This window comes from Bufo gargarizans, chromosome 3 (assembly GCF_014858855.1).
Source record: "Bufo gargarizans isolate SCDJY-AF-19 chromosome 3, ASM1485885v1, whole genome shotgun sequence".
In the NCBI taxonomy this organism is placed as follows: Eukaryota; Metazoa; Chordata; class Amphibia; order Anura; family Bufonidae; genus Bufo; species Bufo gargarizans.
Window position 1 is genome coordinate 107,468,596 of NC_058082.1, and position 23,001 is coordinate 107,491,596.

General features: G+C 42.1%; 1 protein-coding gene across 2 annotated transcripts in view; it reads left to right on the top strand.

Annotated features, from left to right (window-relative positions):
- RARG (retinoic acid receptor gamma) overlaps positions 1-20,919 on the top strand; it is a 202,867-nt gene extending 181,948 nt beyond the window's left edge. For both annotated transcript variants that reach the window (XM_044286081.1, XM_044286082.1), the window contains 7 exons: positions 8,089-8,237; positions 10,017-10,158; positions 16,089-16,252; positions 17,231-17,407; positions 18,570-18,774; positions 19,781-19,939; positions 20,067-20,919. In XM_044286081.1, coding sequence (XP_044142016.1) covers positions 8,089-8,237; positions 10,017-10,158; positions 16,089-16,252; positions 17,231-17,407; positions 18,570-18,774; positions 19,781-19,939; positions 20,067-20,257 — 1,187 coding nt within the window. In that variant the 3' untranslated portion in view covers positions 20,258-20,919. The remainder of the gene's footprint in view (positions 1-8,088; positions 8,238-10,016; positions 10,159-16,088; positions 16,253-17,230; positions 17,408-18,569; positions 18,775-19,780; positions 19,940-20,066) is intronic.
- Positions 20,920-23,001: the final 2,082 nt, after the last annotated feature.

Consider the following 23,001-nt stretch of genomic DNA (forward strand, 5'->3'; position numbering starts at 1 on the left):
GGCAATGGCCACTAATTAGCCTTTAAATGAGGTTCACGTCTTGAGTGGCCATCTCTGTACTGCTGGCCAGGAGGCAGGACCATGCTACCAGTATGTAGACACAGAAGCCACTCTGCACCCATCCATTAGGGGTTAGGTTCTCTTTCCATCTGCCTGATCCGTCGTGTGATGGACACCACTGAGGTACAACGGAGCCTGTTGGGTTCTTCTGTGGTGGCCATGGTTCTTCAGAATCCTAACAGCATATCTGTTGCAGATGTGAGCAATGCCTAATCCCCAGGATGATTGCCCTGTCCATCAGCAGAGCCAGTGATGTATATCACAGGACACTGCGTTATCTCTTACCAGGAATGAGTTAATAACAGCGTGTACCCGAGGGACCGGTTATGTCAGTTCTCGATTTGGCAGGATCAGGAGAGGGGTGTTTGCATTGGGGGAGGTAGAACTCTCCCCCAGGTGTTGAAAAGCTTTTCAGTTTAGCCCCGCTCGAGCATTTCAGCTATTGTGACAGAGAGGAGCAATCATAGCTATAACATTCCTAAAATACACACCCAGCTCACACAAGTAAGCACACAGTCATACAGGAAAATACATGCACACGCACATCTCTGCTGCACGGCCTCATGCACCAAGGCTGGAAAACAAACATGGACGTGTTGAAAATTCTGAACATGCATAGGAATAAGTTCATAGACAGAGGGCCTAGTGTGGGATATCTGGCCTTCTATCACAACAGCTTTACAGGGAGTGTCCATATTTTAACAATAGCTGGTTTCACTAAGTCACGTGCCGAAACTTTCTAAAGTTGTCTTAGAGTGGAGAGAGTGCTGAGGTCTTTGGAGTCCGCCCTATGGGATATGTCTGTGCAATGGCAATATGGGAGCTCTATGGAGCTAACGTACATGACTCTGTGGATAGCCTATGTATACAGGGGCCTCAAAGACTCAGTGGGGCAGATTTACTTATCCTTTAGATGGTCTAAGCTTAGACCGGCTGTCTAGACCTGCTTCAGATTTATCACAGGGGCTCAGGCTGGATGATAAATGTGGTGCAGGGATAGACACTTTTCTCTGACTCGATTCCAACTATTGGTTGGCTTACTTTGAGACAGAATTTTACGCCAGAATTGTAGTGCAATTTTGGAGCTTGATGTTGCCTATTAGGTAAACCCCTCCCATTTTATGCAAAGCCACACCCATTTCCAGTTAAGCCACACCCCTTTGTTGGTTATCCGAAGATGGTTTCACTAAACCGAGATGGCACAATTCAGGCCAGAGTCTAGGTGCACTGACTTAATTAAATACGGGCCAATAAGTAGCTATTACCAATTTACAGTATTGTGCAAATTGGGCCAAATTTCTAAATGGCACATATGACCTTAATGTATACATTTGGCACGTGGGGCATGTGATGTTACATGCTTTTCTCTTACTTAAGGTGGGCATGTATATTAGATGAGCATAGGTCAAACTTACCAAGTTTGGCAGGGCAGAACCAAACAACTACGTAACGTATATGGGAATATCCCAAAAGGATTGGGCATGTTGTATTTCAGGGGACAGTTGGGCGCTCCCCACACACATTAGACTGTTGGCCAAATCCTCTGTTTTCGGTGGGTTCGGCCAACATCATACTAATGTGTATGGGGGCCTTTGGGTTTATGTCCATGGCATACATTGACAACATAACAATGGCGTACATTGACAACATAAATTTGGAGCATTTTATGACTCCTCTTAACCACATCTCTAGAGTCCATATCCATTATTATATTGTCGGCTGAACCTCCATTTCTAGCGGGGATGGCTGACAATCTAATGTGTATGGGGACCTCCCGCCTCTCCCCGGAAAATGATGTTGGAGGAGAGGAGAACTGGGCAGATTGAATTTTTTTTGCTTCTTCCTATCATTTTCATGGAGGATAAGCCATCACCAGTGGTGACAGTGGCTTCAGGCCCCCATACATATTCGTGTTTTTTCAGCCGAACCCTTTATAGACAGCTCCCAACTCTTCCCCAACGCGAGAAAAGGATCGGGCAAGATTAATATTTTTGCTCAATCCTTTTGTTCTCCCAGGAGATAAGCAACCACCACAAGTGTCTGGAAGCTGTGTTCTCCACTCTCAGCATTGAATGCACAGACATGTTTGGCCGAGCTGAAGATATATGTGTATGGGGGAGATGTGAGAAATTGCAATTGTACGGTTGACAGTTATTGAATATGTATGGACGTCCTTTCTTCTCTCTTCCCATTAAAAAAACACAGACATGTTTGGCCAAATCAGCATGTATGTATATGGAGGAGTCCAGAGACATGGCGATGGGTAGCGCAAGTGTTTGGTCGGCAGCTGTTGAAGATATGTAGGCACCTTTACAAGAACATGGATTTACTGTCCTTTATTATTATTATTATGAATGAAGGACTAAATCAATCATCCGTCTTTACATCCATTGACAAGTGTTTAGATCTGTTTACTTAGCATTTCCTCCACTGTAAATCCAATCTAATTGGATTTTGATTCATTTGGAATAATCCTTCTGGAGCCGACAAATGGTGCAGCTGTCTGTCAACTGGGTTTACAACGAATTCAATGAGAAGAAAAGATCTAAAAGTGTGGGCAGTTTAATCTGACCTAACACATAAGATAGTTGTTTGGGCAACGGCTACCCTGCCTGGCTCAGTAGGGGGAGAAGTGGCTGCCAGACACATCTGTTGTCGCTTATCACCCGGTATTGGAGAAAGTTGCCACTCCAACAATAGGAGAAGTTGCAATCTTGTGTCCAAGACTTGCTCACCCTGGTCCATGGACCTGTAAAAATCACAGTCCCAGTAGTCCCTGTCCCTAATAGCTGCCCTAAGGGACTTCAGGAGATATGTGATCTTCAGGACTGTCTTGTGCTTGCGTATTTCAGCCAGATTTATTAGTATGAACCGAGAGAACTCAATATAAATGCTTATCAAATAAAGACTGAGCTGCACAGTTAGGACTTTATAAAAATGTTTTTTTTTTTCTGTGTGCAAATTTAAGGCAGGGTAGAGAATTCTTAATAAACCCGGGATACATGGCCACTAAAGTGTTGTTCTTGGCCTCCGTTTGTCTATACTCTATAGGTCTCTATGGCTGCCGCCAGCCTCTGGCTCCTGATGATGTTTGCTCTGCGGATAATTCTGAGCAGAGGACGAGTGTTTGCAAAGCAAGGATTGTATTCAATAAACATGTGTTCTCAAGTCTTTTGTTTTAATTTTCTAGATATACAAAGAGCACAATGTAGAGTACAAAGGGAACAAGAACCATAGGGGAGCAGGATGTTCCAGGATATACTAAATAAGCAATTATAAAGCTTTGAGATCTATCAATGAAGGCTTCTGCGAAACTGTTCAATACGATGTTCAATTATTTCTGATTTAAAAGTACCAACCTATTCTGCAGCGCTGTACACAGATTGCACCCTCTTACAGTTTATTCTCCGGATTACAGGACACATAGAGTTCCCCAAACATATTAGATCATTGGCAGATCCCGCACCTGCCTGTTCTGTATAATTAGCTTTAAAGGGTCACTAACTTTAAAAAAACAACTTTTGATATGTCATAGAGACATACTAAAAGTTTACATTGGTATGAGCGCTAAGACCCCCACCTATACTTAGAATGAGAAGAAAGAAGCACGTACATTGCACTCTCTACTCGCTGCACAAGACGTGTTCCATAGAAGTCTATTGGCCTGACTCGATTCCATCTCCATACTTCTCTCCCCTCATTCAAAGGATTGGTGGTGGTCTCAGCCCTCAGACCCCCACCCATCAAAACGTTTGATGTCTCAATGACATATCAAACGTTTTTTGAAAAGTTGGTGACCCCTTAATCATATCTCTTTCGGAAAAGACTGAATTTCAACCCATATGACCATCATTGTAGCTGCCGTGACATGAGAAAAGTTGTCTAAAACACCCAACATGACAACCAAATGGAAAAACTCTCTACCTACTATCCATAATACATTACACACTGCCATATTGCTACACAAGGAAGGATTTTATGTAATGTTAAGCTGCCCATATACATCAAAACCTGTGAGCCAAACTATTCTTCCCAGCGTCACATGCACGTACGGCTTAGCCATGCATGCTTGTGTATGTGCTCTCAATTGGGAGAGGCCAGTAAGCCATAGCCAGGCACCTCTGGTGGCAGTTTATCTCCCATAAGAGCAAAACGATCAAGGGAGAGTCAGTACACCCCCATAGACATATGATAATGGGCTGCTGCCACCAAAATGGTAAGATCGGATAACTTTACTTCTATGTGTATATGGGGACCTTCAGAAAACCACTAGGAGAACCATAATGGAGACCATTCATTTACCAAAGAGTTACCTAAGAAATGATGTCAATGTATCCTATAATTTACTGTTTAAATACCTTTAAATGTGAGCACCCTTAGATAATAAAACCTGTGGATTGTCATAGTAGACATAGGGTCTCACTTGGTAGTGTACACCGTATTACAGATTTTTCTTTGAGGAATTGGTTGGCCACCAGTCCTATGAATGACCTCTACACAATTAGTGTGGTGTCCTCCATGAGAGGAGAGGAATTCATGGGCTAATTGCATTATGGCACCTGTAAAATGTAGGAGGTTCAGAAAGGCCCGGTCATAAATTGCAATTTTGCCTACAGTTTTTTTCCGTGTCATGTGGCACTGATGGGTTTCAGATTGTGTATTCCGTTTCTTGGATTCCTCATCAGGCTTTTGTTAACTTTTCAACGTCGTATGCTTTTCACATCTCATCCAGCCCTTTTATACATTCTTCCAAGTGGCCACTTTGGTGCTTCATCCTCGCACACATCAGATAGCTATGTAATGAACACCTTCCTTTAACCTCACCACTCCGTCTCTGTCATCCATTTCTGTCTCAATGAAAAGCATCATAGAAGACAATGCTGGAACTTGATGGATGTTCCTTGCAAAATTGATGAGGGTTAGCTGCTAATTGTCAAAGGAAATGTAATTACAGTGATTTCTTGAAAGATCACCTCTGGCTGATTTCCTTAAAGGGGTTGTCTCACTTCAGCAAATGGCATTTATCATGTAGATAAAATTAATACAAGCCACTTACTGATGTATTGTGATTCTCCATATTGCTTCCTTTGCTGGCTTGATTCATTTTCCATGTCATTATACACTTCTAGTATCCAGGGGCAGCATGGATTAGAGGTGGCCAGGGCGGGAGCTGCTGCGCATGCGTGCCTATACCTATGTTCGCTCCCATGGTCTTGGCCACAAGAGAGGCCGGCACCTTTTCTTATAGTGTGCAAGCACGACCACCGCTGCTGAATTGCAGGGTGGTCATAATGAAGCCAGCAAAGGAAGCAATATGGACAATCACAATACATTAGTAAGTTCCCTTTTATTAACTGTGTCTACATAATAAATGCCATTTGCTGAAGTGAGACAACCCCTTTAAAGACTACAATACCTACACTTTATTGCGTTATATTTGACAATCTGAAAGCTACCAATGAGCTTCATCCTTGTTGTGCTAAACTATGTCCATGGATGCATTCACAAAATATTTTGTGGAGCCCCTACACTCCCTAGAGAGAAACAGAATAGGTAATGAAATGTGCCTATTAATACTCTAAATGTGCTTATATAATACCGGCATTCAGTATCCAAACTAGAGTGCCATAGAATACAATGCAGTGCGGAAATGTTTTTGGCTGTGCGACTTTTCTGACGCTAGCTATTGCCATGTAGGCCCAGCCGACTGCCAATGGAGCTATGCATGGAAAGATCTGTTATACAGGCCACAGTGTAAGGCCTCATGCACATGACCGTAGTTTTCAGTCCGCATCCGATCCGAATTCTCTGCGAATCAGATGGAGACCCGTTCCTTTCAATGCTTCAGCAAAATATGTGGACTGCACACCATGTTCTGTCCGCGTCTGTATGTCCGCAAAAAATGGAACATGTCCTATTCTTATCCGTTTTGCAGACAAGAATAGGCATTTGAAACATACTGCGGGATGCACATGGCCATTATCCATGTTTTGCGGATCAGGAAAAACGGACACAGTCCGCGTGCGTGAGGCCTAATCCTGATTATAATGTGTAAAAGCATAATAGAAATATACGCTACAAATAAAAAACACAGTGATAAAACAATTTAATGAAAATGTAAGAAAAATATAGCATGTAGGTGGTAATGTGGGATTCTTCTTGGCCTGTTGCGGGAGCCCCGTCTCTTAACCTGGCAGCGCTGGAATGTGCTTCTCAGGGCATTGTAACAGGAAATTCTATGTGTGTTGAAAGCTCGGATAAAAAGCATCTGCAGAGCTGCCCCGAGGGATGTTCTCGGCCTAAGGGGGCTGCGGAGGCTGGGTTACATTAGGGTTAAGGCTGCCTTCTTTCCCCCTCTCCTGGTTATTTTGGGCTGTGCTAAATTAGTAGCACATGTCTTTGTGATATTCACATTGCAACTTCCTTTAGTCAAATACCCTGCCTAATAGCAGGGGAAGGAATAATGAAATCCCTCTGTATTAAAAGGTATCCGATTAGGAGATTCTCATCCATCTGTCTAAATTCATCACCACTTCCTTTCTTCAAGTACAGCTTCTGGTGACCATTACCTGGACCGTTACCCTGTAGACATGGGGGAGGTCACCAGTTTGTAATCTGAACTTGTATTGGCGATGATTTATTCACTCGATCTACTATGCATGATGAGCAAAGGCACGTCTAAATCCTGGATTAGAAAAACATGGATGTTTTTTTCTGGTTAAACAGCACCACTCCTTTCCTTAGGTTGAGTGTGGTTCTGCAGCTTAGCACTTCAGTGGAGTTTAGTTGCAGTACCGGACACAAACACTGGACCGGAGTGGCACTGTTTCAGGAAAGCAGCTACGTTTTTCTAATTCCGGAATATCCCTTTAAATATTTTGTCAACTGGACGAAATCTCTGAACCTAACACCTCAGTTCTATCTTGGTTCCTATGGGAATATGTACATATAGCTTACGTAAATGGCATCATTGCGGCATTGTTGGTTACTATTGAAAATGTTGATTTGACGGGGCATGAACACAATGTATGTTTATGTGTGGCTTCTGGCCTTTTGGCCTCCACATCTTGAAATAGTGCAGTGTTTCTAAAAAAAAAAACTTTTGTGAAGCTGGAGGAAAGAAGAAAAGTTTCAAGGACATGTCACAGGTATAAATAGCGAACGCTTTGCAATGTAGTACCAGTCATCACCACAAACACGGCGCAAGTTAAAGAGGCCATGTCACCTATCCTGTTTTAATAACTACTTACATTCTCCATGTAATAACAATTCTTCTACTATTCCTATTAGAAGTTTATAAAAGAATTGCCAGCAGTCTGCAGTAAAGGTCCAATTGGGTGTTACTAGTGGCAGCATTGATTGGATAGTGTCAGACTGTACAAGGGGGGTACTAACTCTCCTTAGGGAGAGAGCACCTTAATCAGCGTGAGGAGACTTATAGGCCATACATGCTCCTCTGGAATTCTGGGAGGAAAGGGATGCAAATGAGCTCTTAACAAGCTCTGCCTCTAATGCCACCAGATTGCCAGGCCTCTCACCCAGTCAAGGCAGTACTCTCTGCTCTGCACTGATGAGGGGGCAATCACCCCAAAATAGCTGCCTGCAGATGAGGTGCTGGCTTATTTAATATCTAAGTCATGTCTCGAGGCTTAGTTAAAGAGCTGAACATTTATAGGATAGCTGCCTTACATCTGGTGGCATTAGAGGCAGAGCTTGCTAAGAGCTCTTTTGCATCCCTTTCCTCCCAGACTGTACAAGGACACACCCCTAACCGGTAACACCCATCTGGACCTTTAATATATAATAATAATTTCTAATAGAAATAATAGAGGCATAGCACAACAGCAAGTTGTATGAAAAGATGCTCCAGAACTGTTTTTACATGGGGAGTGCAAGTCCTTACTGAAACAGACATGTCAGGAGAGATGAGAGGTCCCCCTTTAAGTGATGTAAGTTACTGTGTGTTACATTGTGTAGACACTTTCATAAGTTCGTAACCATCTTCTTTTTCTTTTTATTTGTACACAGCTGTAGAAACACAAAGTACCAGCTCAGAGGAGATGGTGCCAAGTTCTCCTTCACCTCCCCCACCTCCACGTGTTTACAAGCCTTGCTTCGTGTGCAATGATAAGTCTTCTGGATATCACTACGGGGTCAGCTCCTGCGAAGGTTGCAAGGTGAGAGGCCATTGTCATTCCTGCGCTGAGACTTCGGCCATGTGTAGATGTAACAACAGTGACCCTGTAACCCCTCATTGCCATTTTTCATTTATGAACGCCCATTAGAAGTTTCATTCATGAACACGGTCAACTTTTTTATAGCTTTCATATGGTTCATTTATTACTCTGCACACAGAGACAGATAACACATTGGTTAAATGGTACTTCTTGCTTTCATATGGTGGATTCAGTCATTATCTGTTCGTACAGAATCCATGAGGAAAAGACCATGGCATGTTCTTTAGGAGGTCATATTATAGAAGTATTCTCCCCTAGAAGCATTGCTTCTGTTGGACCATATATCTGTAACACAATGCCATGTGCGGGCACCATGCAGCAGCACACTGCCCGCAGCAAGCATTCATGAGAGATGTAGGGACTCCGTATACTGCCATTCATGACACCTAAAGGTGGAAGCATAATCACTCAGATAGACAATCACACGGGACCATGAGTAGAACATAGAAATTCCATGTAAGGGGAGGACCTGGTTGAAATTAAACCAATGACCACGGTACTGCAAGATAGGAACCATATTTACTGTGCTATATGTAGGCAACTTATACTTCATCAGTCATCTCAAGCTTATTGTAACAAACCCGGAGTCCTGAACATATTTATCCATATGAGACCCTGAAGAACCAAACTGAACAATAGACTGGTTATGGAAATACATTATACAAATGATTATCTGGAGATGACTCCAGTTATATCAAATAATAATAAAAAAATGAAAAATAGATTTGGTAGACCATCTCCTAAATCTGAGACCATTAATTTAGCTTAGGCTGGTCATGACTTGGTCTTAAAACAACTAGGTTGTTCAGCCAACAGCTGTTTCTCCTGGCTCCACCACGAATATTCACGGTTGGCTTAGCAAACGTACGTTTCTGGGAAGCCATAGCCAGACCCCTGTGGTAGCAGCTTTTCTCCTTTGGGGACAATTGATTGATTATGTTGGATCCAATATGCCAATCTTTCTTTCTTCTGATATCCACCATCGGAGGAGAGACAGGAGGCTCCCATACACATTAGATTGACTTCCGATCCATCAGAATTAGCACTGTAGATTTGTCTAACGTCTATGGGCACGTCTGTCATGATTTTGGTATTGATTGTTTCCACCATGTCAAGGTGGCAAGTAGACCTTGATGTTTCTTGCAGTAAGTCCTGATGCTTTTATCTGACTAACTCTGTTTCACCCCTCTTTTCCTCTGTCACTGTCTCAGTATCTCCATCTGTTAGAGTTTTACTCTCCCCTGACTCATTTGTCTCCCCATGCCATCACGCATTCATCATCTGTGTCTATTTAGAATAATCAATGATTTGAGCTCAGTATCTGCTCCATTCCCTGCTCCACAGAGGGTGGTACAGGTTCAAACAGTTCTGCTGGAGAAGGGCTGCTTCATATTTGGAAAGGAAACATTCCACTATTTTTTCAGAACATTTTTTTCTAGCGATCAATAGTGAGCAATGCCCCGCTTTGTTTTCATAGTTATTACCTCCTCCTCCACAATCTCGTAGTTCATTCTTTTGTAATTTTGTGTCAAATGTGCACAGTGTCTCACTCCATTGGCCACTATCTCTACCATTGTGTCCTCCTAGCCAACTGTATATGTCTCCCACACACTTGTTCTTATATAACTCACTCCCGTCTCATTATCGTCCTTTTCTTCACTCCTTTTGTCTTACACTCACCCCATCCGTTCACCTCACACCCTTCCCTCTGTCTGGCAGGGTTTCTTCCGTCGCAGCATACAGAAGAACATGGTGTACACTTGTCATCGTGATAAGAACTGCCAGATCAATAAGGTGACACGAAATCGCTGCCAATTTTGCCGACTACAGAAATGCTTTCAGGTCGGGATGTCAAAAGAAGGTGAGTTATTGTAAATCGTTCAATAGTAGGCAGCGTGTAAGAAAAAAAAAAAGAAAATAGATAATACCAGTAGAAGAGGGGTCATGGCTTTCACACCAGGGTCTGACATGGTTAAAGCTGTGTTTTCTGCATTAGTTGTAATCCCAGCACCTCGTTTTGTCCCTTGGGTGCTCATCTAAATAGATTCTTTACACAGAAAGGCTCCTCGATTCTGAATTCCAGAAGGGTAAACATATACTCAAGTAACAAGCGAGCCCAACTCCCATCATCAAAGTGTGAAAGACTTTATTCCGTAATTCCATAGGGAGAACATTCAAAGAAAACGGCACAATTTCAACCTATTTAGTGGCTCCTATTTATTGACATATACATTACATGATGTGTATTCCATTCTATAGGTCATGGCAACATTTCAAATCTTCTCCAGATTTATTTCCTTTGATTTGACGTTAGAAGCTGTCTCAGCTGTTTTATGAGAGACGTGGCATTGAAGTGATTGTTACATAGCACATTATTCATTTCATTATATTTTATGATTTATTTTTCTTTTCGGCAAGTGTTACATTCAGACAATGAAAGTAATGTGAATAGCTACAATTGACTGCAATTTTTTGGGATTATTATCTATGGGTTTGATTTTGTTTATATAGTTTTTTTTTTTTTTTTTTTAAGTGGAATTAGATAGATGAATTGATGCTCTATATATAGGATAACTGCAAACAATAGTAGGGGGGATAAAGGTGTAATCTTTTTCTTCAGGATATATCAGATGGGTGGGGGTCTGACTCTCGGCACCTGCTTAAAGGGGCTGCGGCACTTGTGCGAGAGCTGCAGCCTCCTCAATGTTTACCTGCATGCCGTCTATATTGTAGTAGTGGTGCAGTGTAATTACAGTTTCCTCTCTCATTCACTTGAGTGGGACGATCAGCTGTAATTACATTTCACTACCACTACAGTGTAGACAGCGAGCAGGTAGATATTGAAGAGGATGCAGCTCTCGCATGGAGCGCCGCAGCCCCTTCAAACAGCCGAGAGTCATGCCCCCACTTATATGATATTAGTGACTAGTGTTGAGCGAACTTGTGGTTTAAGTTCGGCATCCTAAGTTCGGGTTCGGGTTATCGAAGAATCCTGTTTTGGATTCCAAAATCCGTTATGATCCGTGGTAGCGGAATCCATAACGGGATTATTCGATAACCAGAACCTGAACTTTGGACGCAGAACTTAAAACACAAGTTCGCTCAACACTATTAGTGACCTATCCTGAAGGTAGGTCAAAAGTTTCATGAAACAGGAATACCCATTTAACCCTGCATCTGCATACCCAATATAGATGTGTACGCTGCTGGGAGACACTTTTACTACCAAAATTGTATAAGAAAAATCTAACTTTTCAAATGTATTTCTCCACCAAAATGGATACTCTAAGGCAGAAATTCTCAGCTTTAGTCCTCAGGGTTTTTCTCATGAAGACAAGTCTTGTCTATATGCCCTATTAGGACATTGGGACATCATAGAAGGGGATCCTTGCTGAAGATGCCCTCTATGGGCCAAACAAAGATCTGCCCTGGTAGACCTGTCCATGCATAACATAATGCTACTTTTCCTCTTTCATGAGACATCCTCTTTAAGGAAATCCAGAATATGCCAATGGCAATTACTGACACACTGATCCGTAAGAATCAAGAAACAGTAGAGTGTCTGACAGTGGCCCATCGATATTATGTTGTTGGCAGATCATAAATAATAGAATCTCCTAATAGAAATCTAATATACGGGGGCTCAGTGCTTAGCACTGGTGCCTTGCAGCTCTGGGGTCCTAGGTTCGAATCTGACCAAGGACAACATCTGCATGAAGTTTGTATGTTCTCCCCATGTTTGCCTGGGTTTCCTCTGGGTACTCCGGTTTTCTCCCACACTTCAAAGACATACTGATAGGGACCTCAGACTGTGAGCCCCATAGGGGACAGCCTGATGCTGATGTCTGTAAAGCGCTGCGGAATATAGTAGCGCTATATAAGTGCCCAAAGTAAATAAATAAAATATATAGGCCCAAGCCAGTTTACCAGGTACAGGATGCTAACAATACAGTCTGCATGTATAGTGGCATTTTTACTGTGATACGGATAGTTGCTTAACGTTAAATGACATCCTGAAGTCTAGAGTGGAATCGGAATAGCGTAAGGCACATCGTAATATCTTGAGGTAGAAAAGTAGTAGCCGTCATACTTGCAGTGACTCTTATATCCAGGTCTAATCTACAAGAAATAGCTACTTCTTTTAAACTGTTAAAGATTTTGTCAGGTTTGGATGGCCACAAAGAACAGACATGTCACTGTCCTGGTGACCTACAGGGTAAAGTGATCTGCAGAGAGTGATCTAGATTATAGACGGGACAAATGCCTCTTCAGTCTTTGCAGAGAACCTAGACGTAGATTTATATGCATGCACAGAATATCAACGGTTTTCTTTCCTCTTTTCTGTATTTTTTTATTTCTAGAGGAGTACGGTGTGTGGTAGGGCCACATAGACTTCTTTGGGGGCTGTATTACGCCTCTGTACAGCATAGAGGTTTTTAAGTTTAAACTTAATAACCTTATGACACAGAGGTGAAGGAATTTGTTTTTGTCTCTCCCTCCCCCTTCCTAATTCTTTTCTTCTTTGTGCTGGGCTGTTACATTACATCTGTCTTGTGTTCTCCTGTTACCTGTGGGGAGCTTTCACTGTACATTATACATTGCTTGGAGAAAACAATAGAGATGTTCTGTTTGTATTACGGTCTTGTGCTCGTATAGCCTGCGTATGTTCTCATGAAGTAATCTCACTATTGCTTGTGCAGCCAAGCCTTTATCATTGCTTACTCTCTTCCTATCTGTTTTCCTGTCTCGATTTTTGTCCATCTCCTATTTTCTCTCATTTTAACTCTTTTGAGTTTGGTCTTGGGGCTCTTGCCCTGCGTCCCGTCTCTATGTATCATATGCCCCTGCCTTTTCTCCCTATGTCCTCTCTCTCTCCATCTTTTCCCTGCACCGTCTTTGTGCCCTTCTCATGCTATAAGTGGGTTTCCGGCGCCTGGCTTCCTGTTGTTAGGGTCCCGCACACTTTATCCCGAGGTGAAAAGGAAGTTCACAAGGAAACGTGTGAGGAAAGTCAGGACACAAGGGAGTAGGGTGAGCGAGAGTAGCGCTGTCACATGTACAGTAGTAGGGAGAACGGCAAGTAAGGTCCAGGACCAAAGAACTAAACTCTATTTTACAGAAGATTTGGGGCAATTAGCATTTATTACCTACCGTACACATTATTATTGTAAGATACTCTTTTTTTACTTGCTGATTAATTTTCAGATGATTTATTTTACTCATAGTGCTGCCAGATTAGTATTTTATTGCATAAGGTTCCTTCAGTCATAGGGTTAAAAAATATAAGGGTTATCATCAAAGCAAGATTGACAGAAGCCATACCAAGAAATATTACCACCCTCCTTCCAATCTTTACATGACAATAAATCATTCTTTTTTACTAGTTTATATACCTGCTATGTCTAGAATATTCTCTTTATATAATGCAGTGCATACGCTTTTCATTAGGTTTATTTGCTTCTATGGAAGGAGGTCAGTCTATTAAAATGTCCGTTTTTAGACCACCTTTTCATTACTGGTGGTCATCTTTCTAAATATAGAATGTCAATTTTTCGGTATCTGTTCTCTGAGTTTGTATAAATAAAGTTAATTGAAAGGAGGACAAATGTTCAAAATTTGCAATAAATCTTCATCATACAGCTCACCCAGGATGAGGTATGCCTACAGAAGATATATGGCAAACTTTAAAGAGGACCTTTCACTACTCTACAAACGAAAAACTAACTATACCTGTGGGCAGAGCGGCGCCCAGGGGTCCCCCTGCACTTACTAGTAAGTCTGGGCGCCGCTCCGTTCGCCCGGTATAGGCTCCGGTGTCTGCGCTCCCTCTGACTGATTTCTTGTAGGAGGCGTGTCCTTTGCTGCACTGCTGGCCAATCGCAGCGCACAGCTCATAGCCAGGCTATGAGCTGTGCGCTGCGATTGGCCAGCAGTGCAGCAAGGGACACGCCTCCTACAAGAAAACAGTCAGAGGGAGCGCAGACACCGGAGCCTATACCGGGCGAACGGAGCGGCGCCCAGACTTACTAGTAAGTGCAGGGGGACCCCTGGGCGCCGCTCTGCCCACAGGTATAGTTAGTTTTTCGTTTGTAGAGTAGTGAAAGGTCCTCTTTAAGTACATCTTATCTTCATTTCTGTCATTTTTATACCGATGCAGGAGGATCCCTTTAATGTGTCATATTTTCCCTGTTTTTGCATGACTGCTCAGATATAAGTGTTGTGACCAAGAGGTTACTGACCTTTATACAGTAACAGAGTGTTCGCTCCAAATATTGTATCTAATGTGATTTACTAACTTGTGGTAGCCTCAGTGAAAACAAATGCTCAGTTTGTCTTGCCCCTCGGTAATGTATACAGATGTTGGTTTTTAGTAAGATATATGACAGTAAAAATGAAGAAGAGGCTAGGGATTTAGAAGAAGAGAGAGGTCATCCATCTATGTCCCCCGTAGTGCTTTAAACCTACCACCTGCAGGCAGGGGCAGAGGTCACGTTTCAGGGTCAGAGTTCGGGTCGGGAGGTATTTTGTAAGGGAGCTCAGACAGCAGACACAAGACTTGTACACTTTTCCCAGAACGGCTAGTCGCTGCTATGATCAGAGATTAATTGTGATGATCCTTTAAAAAAAAAAAAAAATTCTGCTAATACTAGTGGGAACTGTGTGAAGTAGATGTAGGAGGGCTGGATTCCTCAAGTGTCCTGCAGCCTGTACACCATATGTAATTACTTAGTCAAAATGTAGAGCTAAGGATCATTTTTGTAATATTATTCATGCAAATAATAACTTCATTATTTTTTAACCACTTATTTTTTTAACCTGGCAAAAAAAAAGAAAAAAGATAATAAGCACTAATTGAGGGTATAACATCCAACCAAAAAGGGAGGACACATGCAAGAAGCATAGCTACATGGGGTGAAGTCATACCTGGGCTCTATGGCCACCAGTACTATAAATGGCATGTCATAGCTTGGGGCGTTGGTAAGATTTTGCAATAAGGACCCTTTAATAAATATTTATCTCTTAAAAGGGTTATTCCATGATTAATGAAAATCAAACATCACATAGTATGATAGTTTCTTTCTAACAAAGCTAGGACCAGCCCTGTACCTCACATGGATCCAGAGATCTCCTCATTCATTGCTCCAATTGTTCTGCCAGATTTGTTTTGAGCTGTCAGCTTAGGGAGTGTGCACTTTCTCAGGCGGGGTATGTCCTTCCTACTGAAGTGGGTGGCAGATGAAGGATGGAACTGAGCATGTGCTTCCATCTCAGTCAGCAGGACAGAGACATTATAAGAAGAGCAAAGTGCAGGTGACGCTATAGAGATAGATTTCAGTGAATAACTGGATGGCTATACTGCATTGTTAATTATATGCCATTACAAAAGTATTCAGATCCAAGTGCTGGTTTGAAAAACGTAGGCTATTTTTCGGGGGACAACCCCTTCACGTATTGGGGAACATATTTGTCTAGTACCATTAACCATTAGCTTTTCATGTAGTAGATTAAAATCGATTTGCTGCGCTGTCATCAAAGGATTTATCAAAGAATTTCTTTTTTGTTACAGCTAAGCTAACACGTTTCAGACTTGGACCGAGTCCTTCTTCAGGTTAGGGGACAGAAACATTTTTTTTTCTTCACACTGCATTGAATTAATAGTGACACGAAATGTTGTGAGCAACCAAAGAGAGAGTTCTGTTCGGGATCAATGTAGATTGTTCAAAGGCATGAAGAAGAGATGCATGTGCCGCCATCCATTCTTATCAACCGTCTGTGTTATGTTGCCTACAGCTGTGCGAAATGACAGAAACAAGAAAAAGAAAGAAGTAAAAGAAGAAGTGGTGGTACCAGACAGCTATGAGATGCCTGCAGAGATGGAAGAACTTATTCAGAAAGTCAGCAAAGCTCATCAGGAAACCTTCCCTTCTCTATGCCAGCTTGGCAAATACACTACGGTAAGAGATAGGAGATGTGAGGACCTTCTGCTGTGTAGGAAAAATACATAGGTGCTTAGTTATAGTAAGTGCAGTAGGGTTGTCACTAGCCAGCTACTGTTTCAGTCTTGGAGTAAAGGTGGCCGTACACATAAGAGAAAAGTCAACGGAATCCACTGATTCCTGCCAATTCTCTCTCAACAGATGATACAAGGGAAAAGATGGAACAGGCATCCGGAATTTTATCATGTCTGATCATTTGCACTCATCTGAGATTAATCATTTCCCTTTCCCTACTGGGAACACATGCATACTTAGCCCAAGCAAGCGTGCACATGTATGGGGAGGCTGGGAGGAATGGCTGTCAGTCAACAGCTATTGGAGTTATATGGCCATCTTAAAGGGTTTGTGCGAAAATAGAACAAGATCCCCTATCCTTAGGTTAAGGGATAAATATCTGGTCAGTGAGAGTTTGTCTACTGGGATCCCCAGCAATCATGAGAATGGGAGTCTCATACCCCCGTATGAATGGAGCGGCAAATCTTGCATGTCTACTTCTGCTCCAATCATTCTCTATGGGACTGCCAGAGATTGCAAAGATGATAGGCCTGGTTTGTTACTTTCAGGACTAGGGCAAAGTAGTCAGTTAGGTGGATTACATGGCTGTAACAGAGACTTTGCTGGGAGTACATCCTCATTGAATGGTCATCTAGAGGGTGGCAGTTTTTTTGTACTTTCTTTGACGGTTTCTCAAACTATGATCTTGATGGGCAGATGCCACTACAGTAGAAGGCAAAGTAGCCATATGAAACTGGCCACACAAATTTAGTCAGCCACAGATCTCGTATGTATGTAGTAGCTGGGAAAAAAGAGTCAGGAGAAATATCTATTGACAGAATGAGCGTTGGCCGACAGCTATCTAACGTGGAGAGCCTGTTTAACATATTGGACTTGTTTTTTGATGGCTCGGGTTTGGTAACGGTCCCATGTCTTCTGCAGAATTCCAGTGCTGACCACAGAGTGCAGCTGGACCTTGGCCTATGGGATAAATTCAGTGAACTTGCCACCAAATGCATCATCAAGATAGTGGAGTTTGCCAAACGCTTGCCTGGCTTCACCACCTTGACCATTGCTGACCAAATAACCCTGTTGAAAGCCGCTTGCCTTGACATCCTGGTGAGTAGCGACATGACTAATAGTTCTGCCATTCTACAAGAGAGGTTGTCTGATGAAAGTTTCCATTAGTGCAGCGACAGCGTAACCTGCATTGCTTTATCATACAACACATCGCTTCCTGCCCAAGCATTCACACCACTGACACTTACCACAGCTCATCAAATGAATGGCATAGACCAGAAAAATGTCACACCATTAGTCTCAGTTATTGTCACAACTGTGGGTTCTGGGAGCATTTAATACTGAATGTAACTGCTGAATCTGCATGAGAAAGTCTTACAAAGTCTGTAGCACCTACAAATCCTTGACTCATGATGTCTGTGCAAAAAGAACAGAAAAAAGGCTACGTATATACGTCACAGTACAACTTTCCATACACATCTGCAGCCTTTATCTGTTCACTAAGCAAACATCACAATGTCCAGCTCTTCCTTCCTTGGAAAATAATCCTTTATATCTGAACCCCTGACATCTGTCACTAGACAAGACCTTCTCTATACTTAAGATGATCATACACCGTCAATAACTGTCAGCCGAATTTTTTTTTTGCTGATGTCCATCTCTCCCGACTCCCCCATGTGTTATCAATGGGGAGAGAGGAGAAAGCTTCTGGTGTCTTGTCTCCCCGGAGATCAAAGGGATAGGGGGAAAAAATCAGTTTGCCCGATCCTTCTCTCCCTCAATATTGTAAGTCGGGGGAGTCTGGAGGTCATCCGTATCACATCCGTGGGGGTTGGACACCTGGGACCTCCCACCGATGCTGCGGCCTTCTCCAGCTTCTCCTAGTCCATGTGACGTCACATTCATCTGTCCCATGACCTAGGTGCAGCTCAATCCCATTGAAGTGAATGGGGCTGAGCTGCAATACCAAGCACAGCTACTATACAATGTACGGCGCTGTGCTTGGTGAGCTAAGAGAAGTCCATGGCGCTCACAGGAGCGCCAGAGCCTTCTCAAACAGCTTATCAGCAGGGCTCCTGGGTGTCAGAACCCCAGGGATCAGATACTGATGACCTAGCCAGAGGATAGATCATCAGTAAAAAACTGTGTATGGGTTTTTATGCTCTATACTACATATACTCCAAGAGTCTCCTATGTGAACAATTCTAGTCTATGCTACATACCACAGAATTCTCTAATATTTTTTTTTCAATTCTTGTAGATGCTGCGAATTTGCACACGTTACACCCCAGAACAAGACACCATGACCTTTTCAGATGGGTTGACCTTGAATCGGACTCAGATGCACAATGCTGGTTTTGGTCCTCTCACAGACTTGGTTTTTGCCTTTGCCGGCCAGTTGCTCCCATTGGAAATGGATGACACAGAAACAGGACTCTTGAGCGCCATCTGCCTAATCTGTGGAGGTACTACAACTTTGGAATGGAAAAAGTCTCCTATCATGGTTCCTGCCACAACAGTGGGCAACTTTTTGGGCCTCTCACCACTTTTGAACAGGGCTGAGAAAAGTAGGTAGGGTTTACGCAGAGGCAGCACGGCCAGCAGATTTCTGATGGATTTATACATTTTAAAACCAGAAAATGGTACAAATTAATGTAAATCTAGATCTGTTCATACCAGGTGTAGATGTCACTTTCTGACTTTAGAACAGCAACTTACTTTTCCTTAAAGGGGTTTATCCCATGAATAATGTAAAAAATGAAAATCATCTATAATCTAGTACATGACAACATCTTTCTAACAAAGCTAGAACCAGTCCTGTACCTCACATGGATCCAGAGATCTCCCCGTTCATTGCTCCTACTGCTCTGCTAGATTTATTTTAAGGGGACGTGTCCTATCTGCTTCAGCTGGTGGCAGTTAAAGGATGGAACTGGGCATGTGCTTCCATCTCAGTGAGCAGGACAGAGAAATTAGAAAAAGAGCAAACAGCAGGTGGCGCTATACAGATAAATTTCATTGAATAACTCAGTAGTTATAATAAATTGTTAATTATATGCAATTACAAAAGTATTCAGGTGCTGATTTGAAAAGTGTATAATATTTTTTGGTGGGACAACCCTTTTTAAGACTGATGCATAAACTGGCAGTCATAATATATGTGGACTTATGTCTACAGAAATGTCTATACACAGTATGTCAGCATAAAACATTGGCATAGGGGGCTGTATGAGGAAATGCCATCCCTTTGAATATCTTCTAGTATCAAAGAAGCCCTATGACTTGCGTTTATTAACATGCTTATTAGGCCATGTAGCATATCAATGAACCCACTTATCATGCTAAGTAACCTGCCCATATGCTAATCATGCCATTGATACCTTCCTTCTGCACTGACAAAGGGCCAGGGACTGATGGGACAACTCTGAACTTTTTTCACAATGACATGGTATTTTGCATTGTTCATTACAGATCGGATGGATTTGGAAGAACCAGAAAAGGTAGAAAAGCTCCAGGAACCTTTGTTGGAGGCCCTTAAATTTTACGCTCGTAGACGAAGACCCAACAAGCCATACATGTTCCCTCGCATGCTTATGAAAATCACAGACTTACGCGGAATCAGCACCAAAGGTAATAAAATTAGGACCGTGGACAATGTATTACTATTTCTGTTGCCCCAGGCATCATAGCCATCCTATTGGTCAAATGGTCTAACTAGGATTACCTAGCATGGTAACACACTTTGTGATTTCCACAGGTGCTGAGCGGGCAATCACATTGAAAATGGAGATCCCAGGACCGATGCCTCCACTGATTCGTGAGATGCTGGAGAATCCAGAGGCCTTTGAAGATGGTGCAGTCACCCCTAAACCCAGCGAACCCCCTTCCAGTGAAAGCAGCGAGGGCAGTCCTACAGAGGAAGATAGCAGCGGTTCCAAGACTCCTTAGCCGTCCAAGTGTAAGGGGGAGAAAGTTCCTCCTCTTGAACTTCTCTAAAGAGCCATGATGGCTTCACCCACTGATATATGAGGCATCCTGGGGTCAGCCTCAAGCGGGTGATAAGCCTTGTGTAGTGCTCAATTCTGCTCTTATTTACTGGTGCAAAAAAAAAGCCTTACTCACTGAGAGGACTGGAATGGGACTTCACAAACAGCAATAAAATTCCCAGGACATCTCGGGGGCAACTTCATGGAAATGACTTAAAATATGAGCACAGCAACATAACACCCCCTCTCCCATAATAAGCAATATGTGCAGGAGCTATAGACGCTTCAGCATGAACTGGATTTGTTTAAAGGAGCCCTCTCCACTCAGTATTTTGCCAAAGATTTTGATGACCAATATTCCTCTGCTAAAGAGACTATGAGACGGGGCGGTCAGCTGAAGAGCTCAGCGGTGCCAGCACAATACTTTTCCTTGAAGTGTCTGAAGCACATTGGTCTGCGTGTGTACATATGCATATACATATATATACAAGCACACATATTTACATATATGTATGTGCGTCATTAAATATATTTGCTATTGCAATGTTTTTATGCTTTTATTTTTTTTCATTGGCTGAACGAGGTCATATGACTACAAATAAAGCCTGTTATACTTTACCATGACATCATCAGTGTGGATTGAAGTGTGAAATTCAATGTATGAATTATTTTCATGTCCTAAATGAAGAGATGTACTTGTAAAACTGAAGGCAGAGATTATTATAATTAATTTATAACGACTTACATGTAAAATATAGGGGGGCTAAAAGAGGTTGGCCCATCTCACACATTGGTGACATATCACTAGGATATGTCACCAAAGTCAGATAGGTGCAGGTTCCAGAAGTAGGAACTATCTCTAGAAGGAGCCCCCAAAGTGAATGAGAGAGCACCATGCAAGTACAGCCTCACTCTATTCATTTTTATGGGAGTTAAAAAAAAAAAAAAAAAAAAGCCAAGCACTGGCTCAGCTATTCCTAGAAGCACCATAGTGGTGGAGAGGTGGCTGCATGTGCGTGGTACTCTCTTCATTTACTTTAATGGGAGTTCTATAAATGGCCGAGTGCCCCAGAGGTGGGACCCTCACCTATTTGACATTGGTTAAATATATCATAGCGATATGCCACTGATATGTGAGATGGGCCAACCCCTAAATACATTACACATACTAGTACAGTAAGCATGACCTCACTGAAGGTACAGAAGCTGAGAAGATCCTGCCCACAAGAGCTTACAGTCTACAAAGGAGTGAGGGAGTAGGTGAGGATAGAGGCTGCTGATATAGTTGTGTAATAGAGACTGGGTTATTGAAGGTTGTAAGCTTTTCTGAAGAGAGGTTTTGTAGTTGGTTTTGAATGGTGAGAAAGACTCTGTGTTGGTGTAGTGAGTTCCAGATTATGGGGGGAAGGACAAGAAAATTCTTGGACATCCAATATCTTCAAGCAGCAGATATAACAATATATGTCAAGATGCCGGTGATTTGTATAAATATTTATCAAATTTTTATGGGGTCATACGACCAGACTAGATGGCATTTCAAGGGTTAAAATCATAAGAACTAAAACGCAAAGTGTGGTCTTTACCATAAGTAAGAGAATAGGATGAAGAGTTGTGTGTCAAAAGCAAGCAGAAGCCGAAATGTTAATAAGTCACAGCTGATGAGTTACCCTTCGAATTCATGCTTGGAAAATATCATGGATATAGAGATTAAAATATCGAATAGTGCATTCAAGAAATCAATACAGTTAGAAGCATATGAATACATCATTAGAGCATATATTTTTTTATCTATATAATTCTACTTTTTTTTATTTTATTTTTTTATTCCTTATTCCTATATTCAGCTCTGTGAGCAAAACTATATTAGTGTTAAAACAGACTGTCGTATGCTTCCATAGCCAAATTTGCTACTATAATGACTATTGGAATTTGATCGCCTTTCAAATGAAAGAAACGCAGAGTGTGAACGGGATTATGATTAAAATTATTGTATAAAATTAATCATTATATATTAGCATACACATATATTACCAATTTTTTGGTTATACTAACCATTCACAGTTACAAATAGGACATTAAGGCCGAATGCACAAGGCCGTGTTCCGGTCCGTGGTAACACGGCCTGGATTCCTGTTCAGAGCAGGAGCGCACTGCGTCATTGGTTGCTATGACGCTGTGCGCTTCATGCTGCCGCTGCTGTACAGTAATACTCTATACGAGTGTATAGGCCATGTCACCACGGACCGCTCTTGGCCGTGGAACATGGCCGTGAGCATTCGGCCTAATACGCATATTTGATGTTAATTAAGTTGCCAGTCAGTAACTTGATATATGTAAATTAACATGTGTAGATTAGGTCAACGTGGAACCATAAAGTTTGATGTGTAGGCATCATCTACACAAAAGAAATGGGCCAGTTATAGAAAAATCGCTAAAAGTAAATAGTGATATGTAATATACATAAACGGAACATGTTTCAAATGGCGAAATATATATAACTAAAAAAAATATTGCATGTTGTTTTCACCATATAGTAGCAATTTGAGATACAATGCGGTTAATCGTTGATTTAATAACGCATCATGTGAATGATACATCCATGAGTGATCCAGGCCATGTATTTGATTTTACCTTGTTTAAGATGATTTAGAAGGATCCAACATGGAGTCCCAGGTTTATATTCATTTGAACATATACCACCGAGGA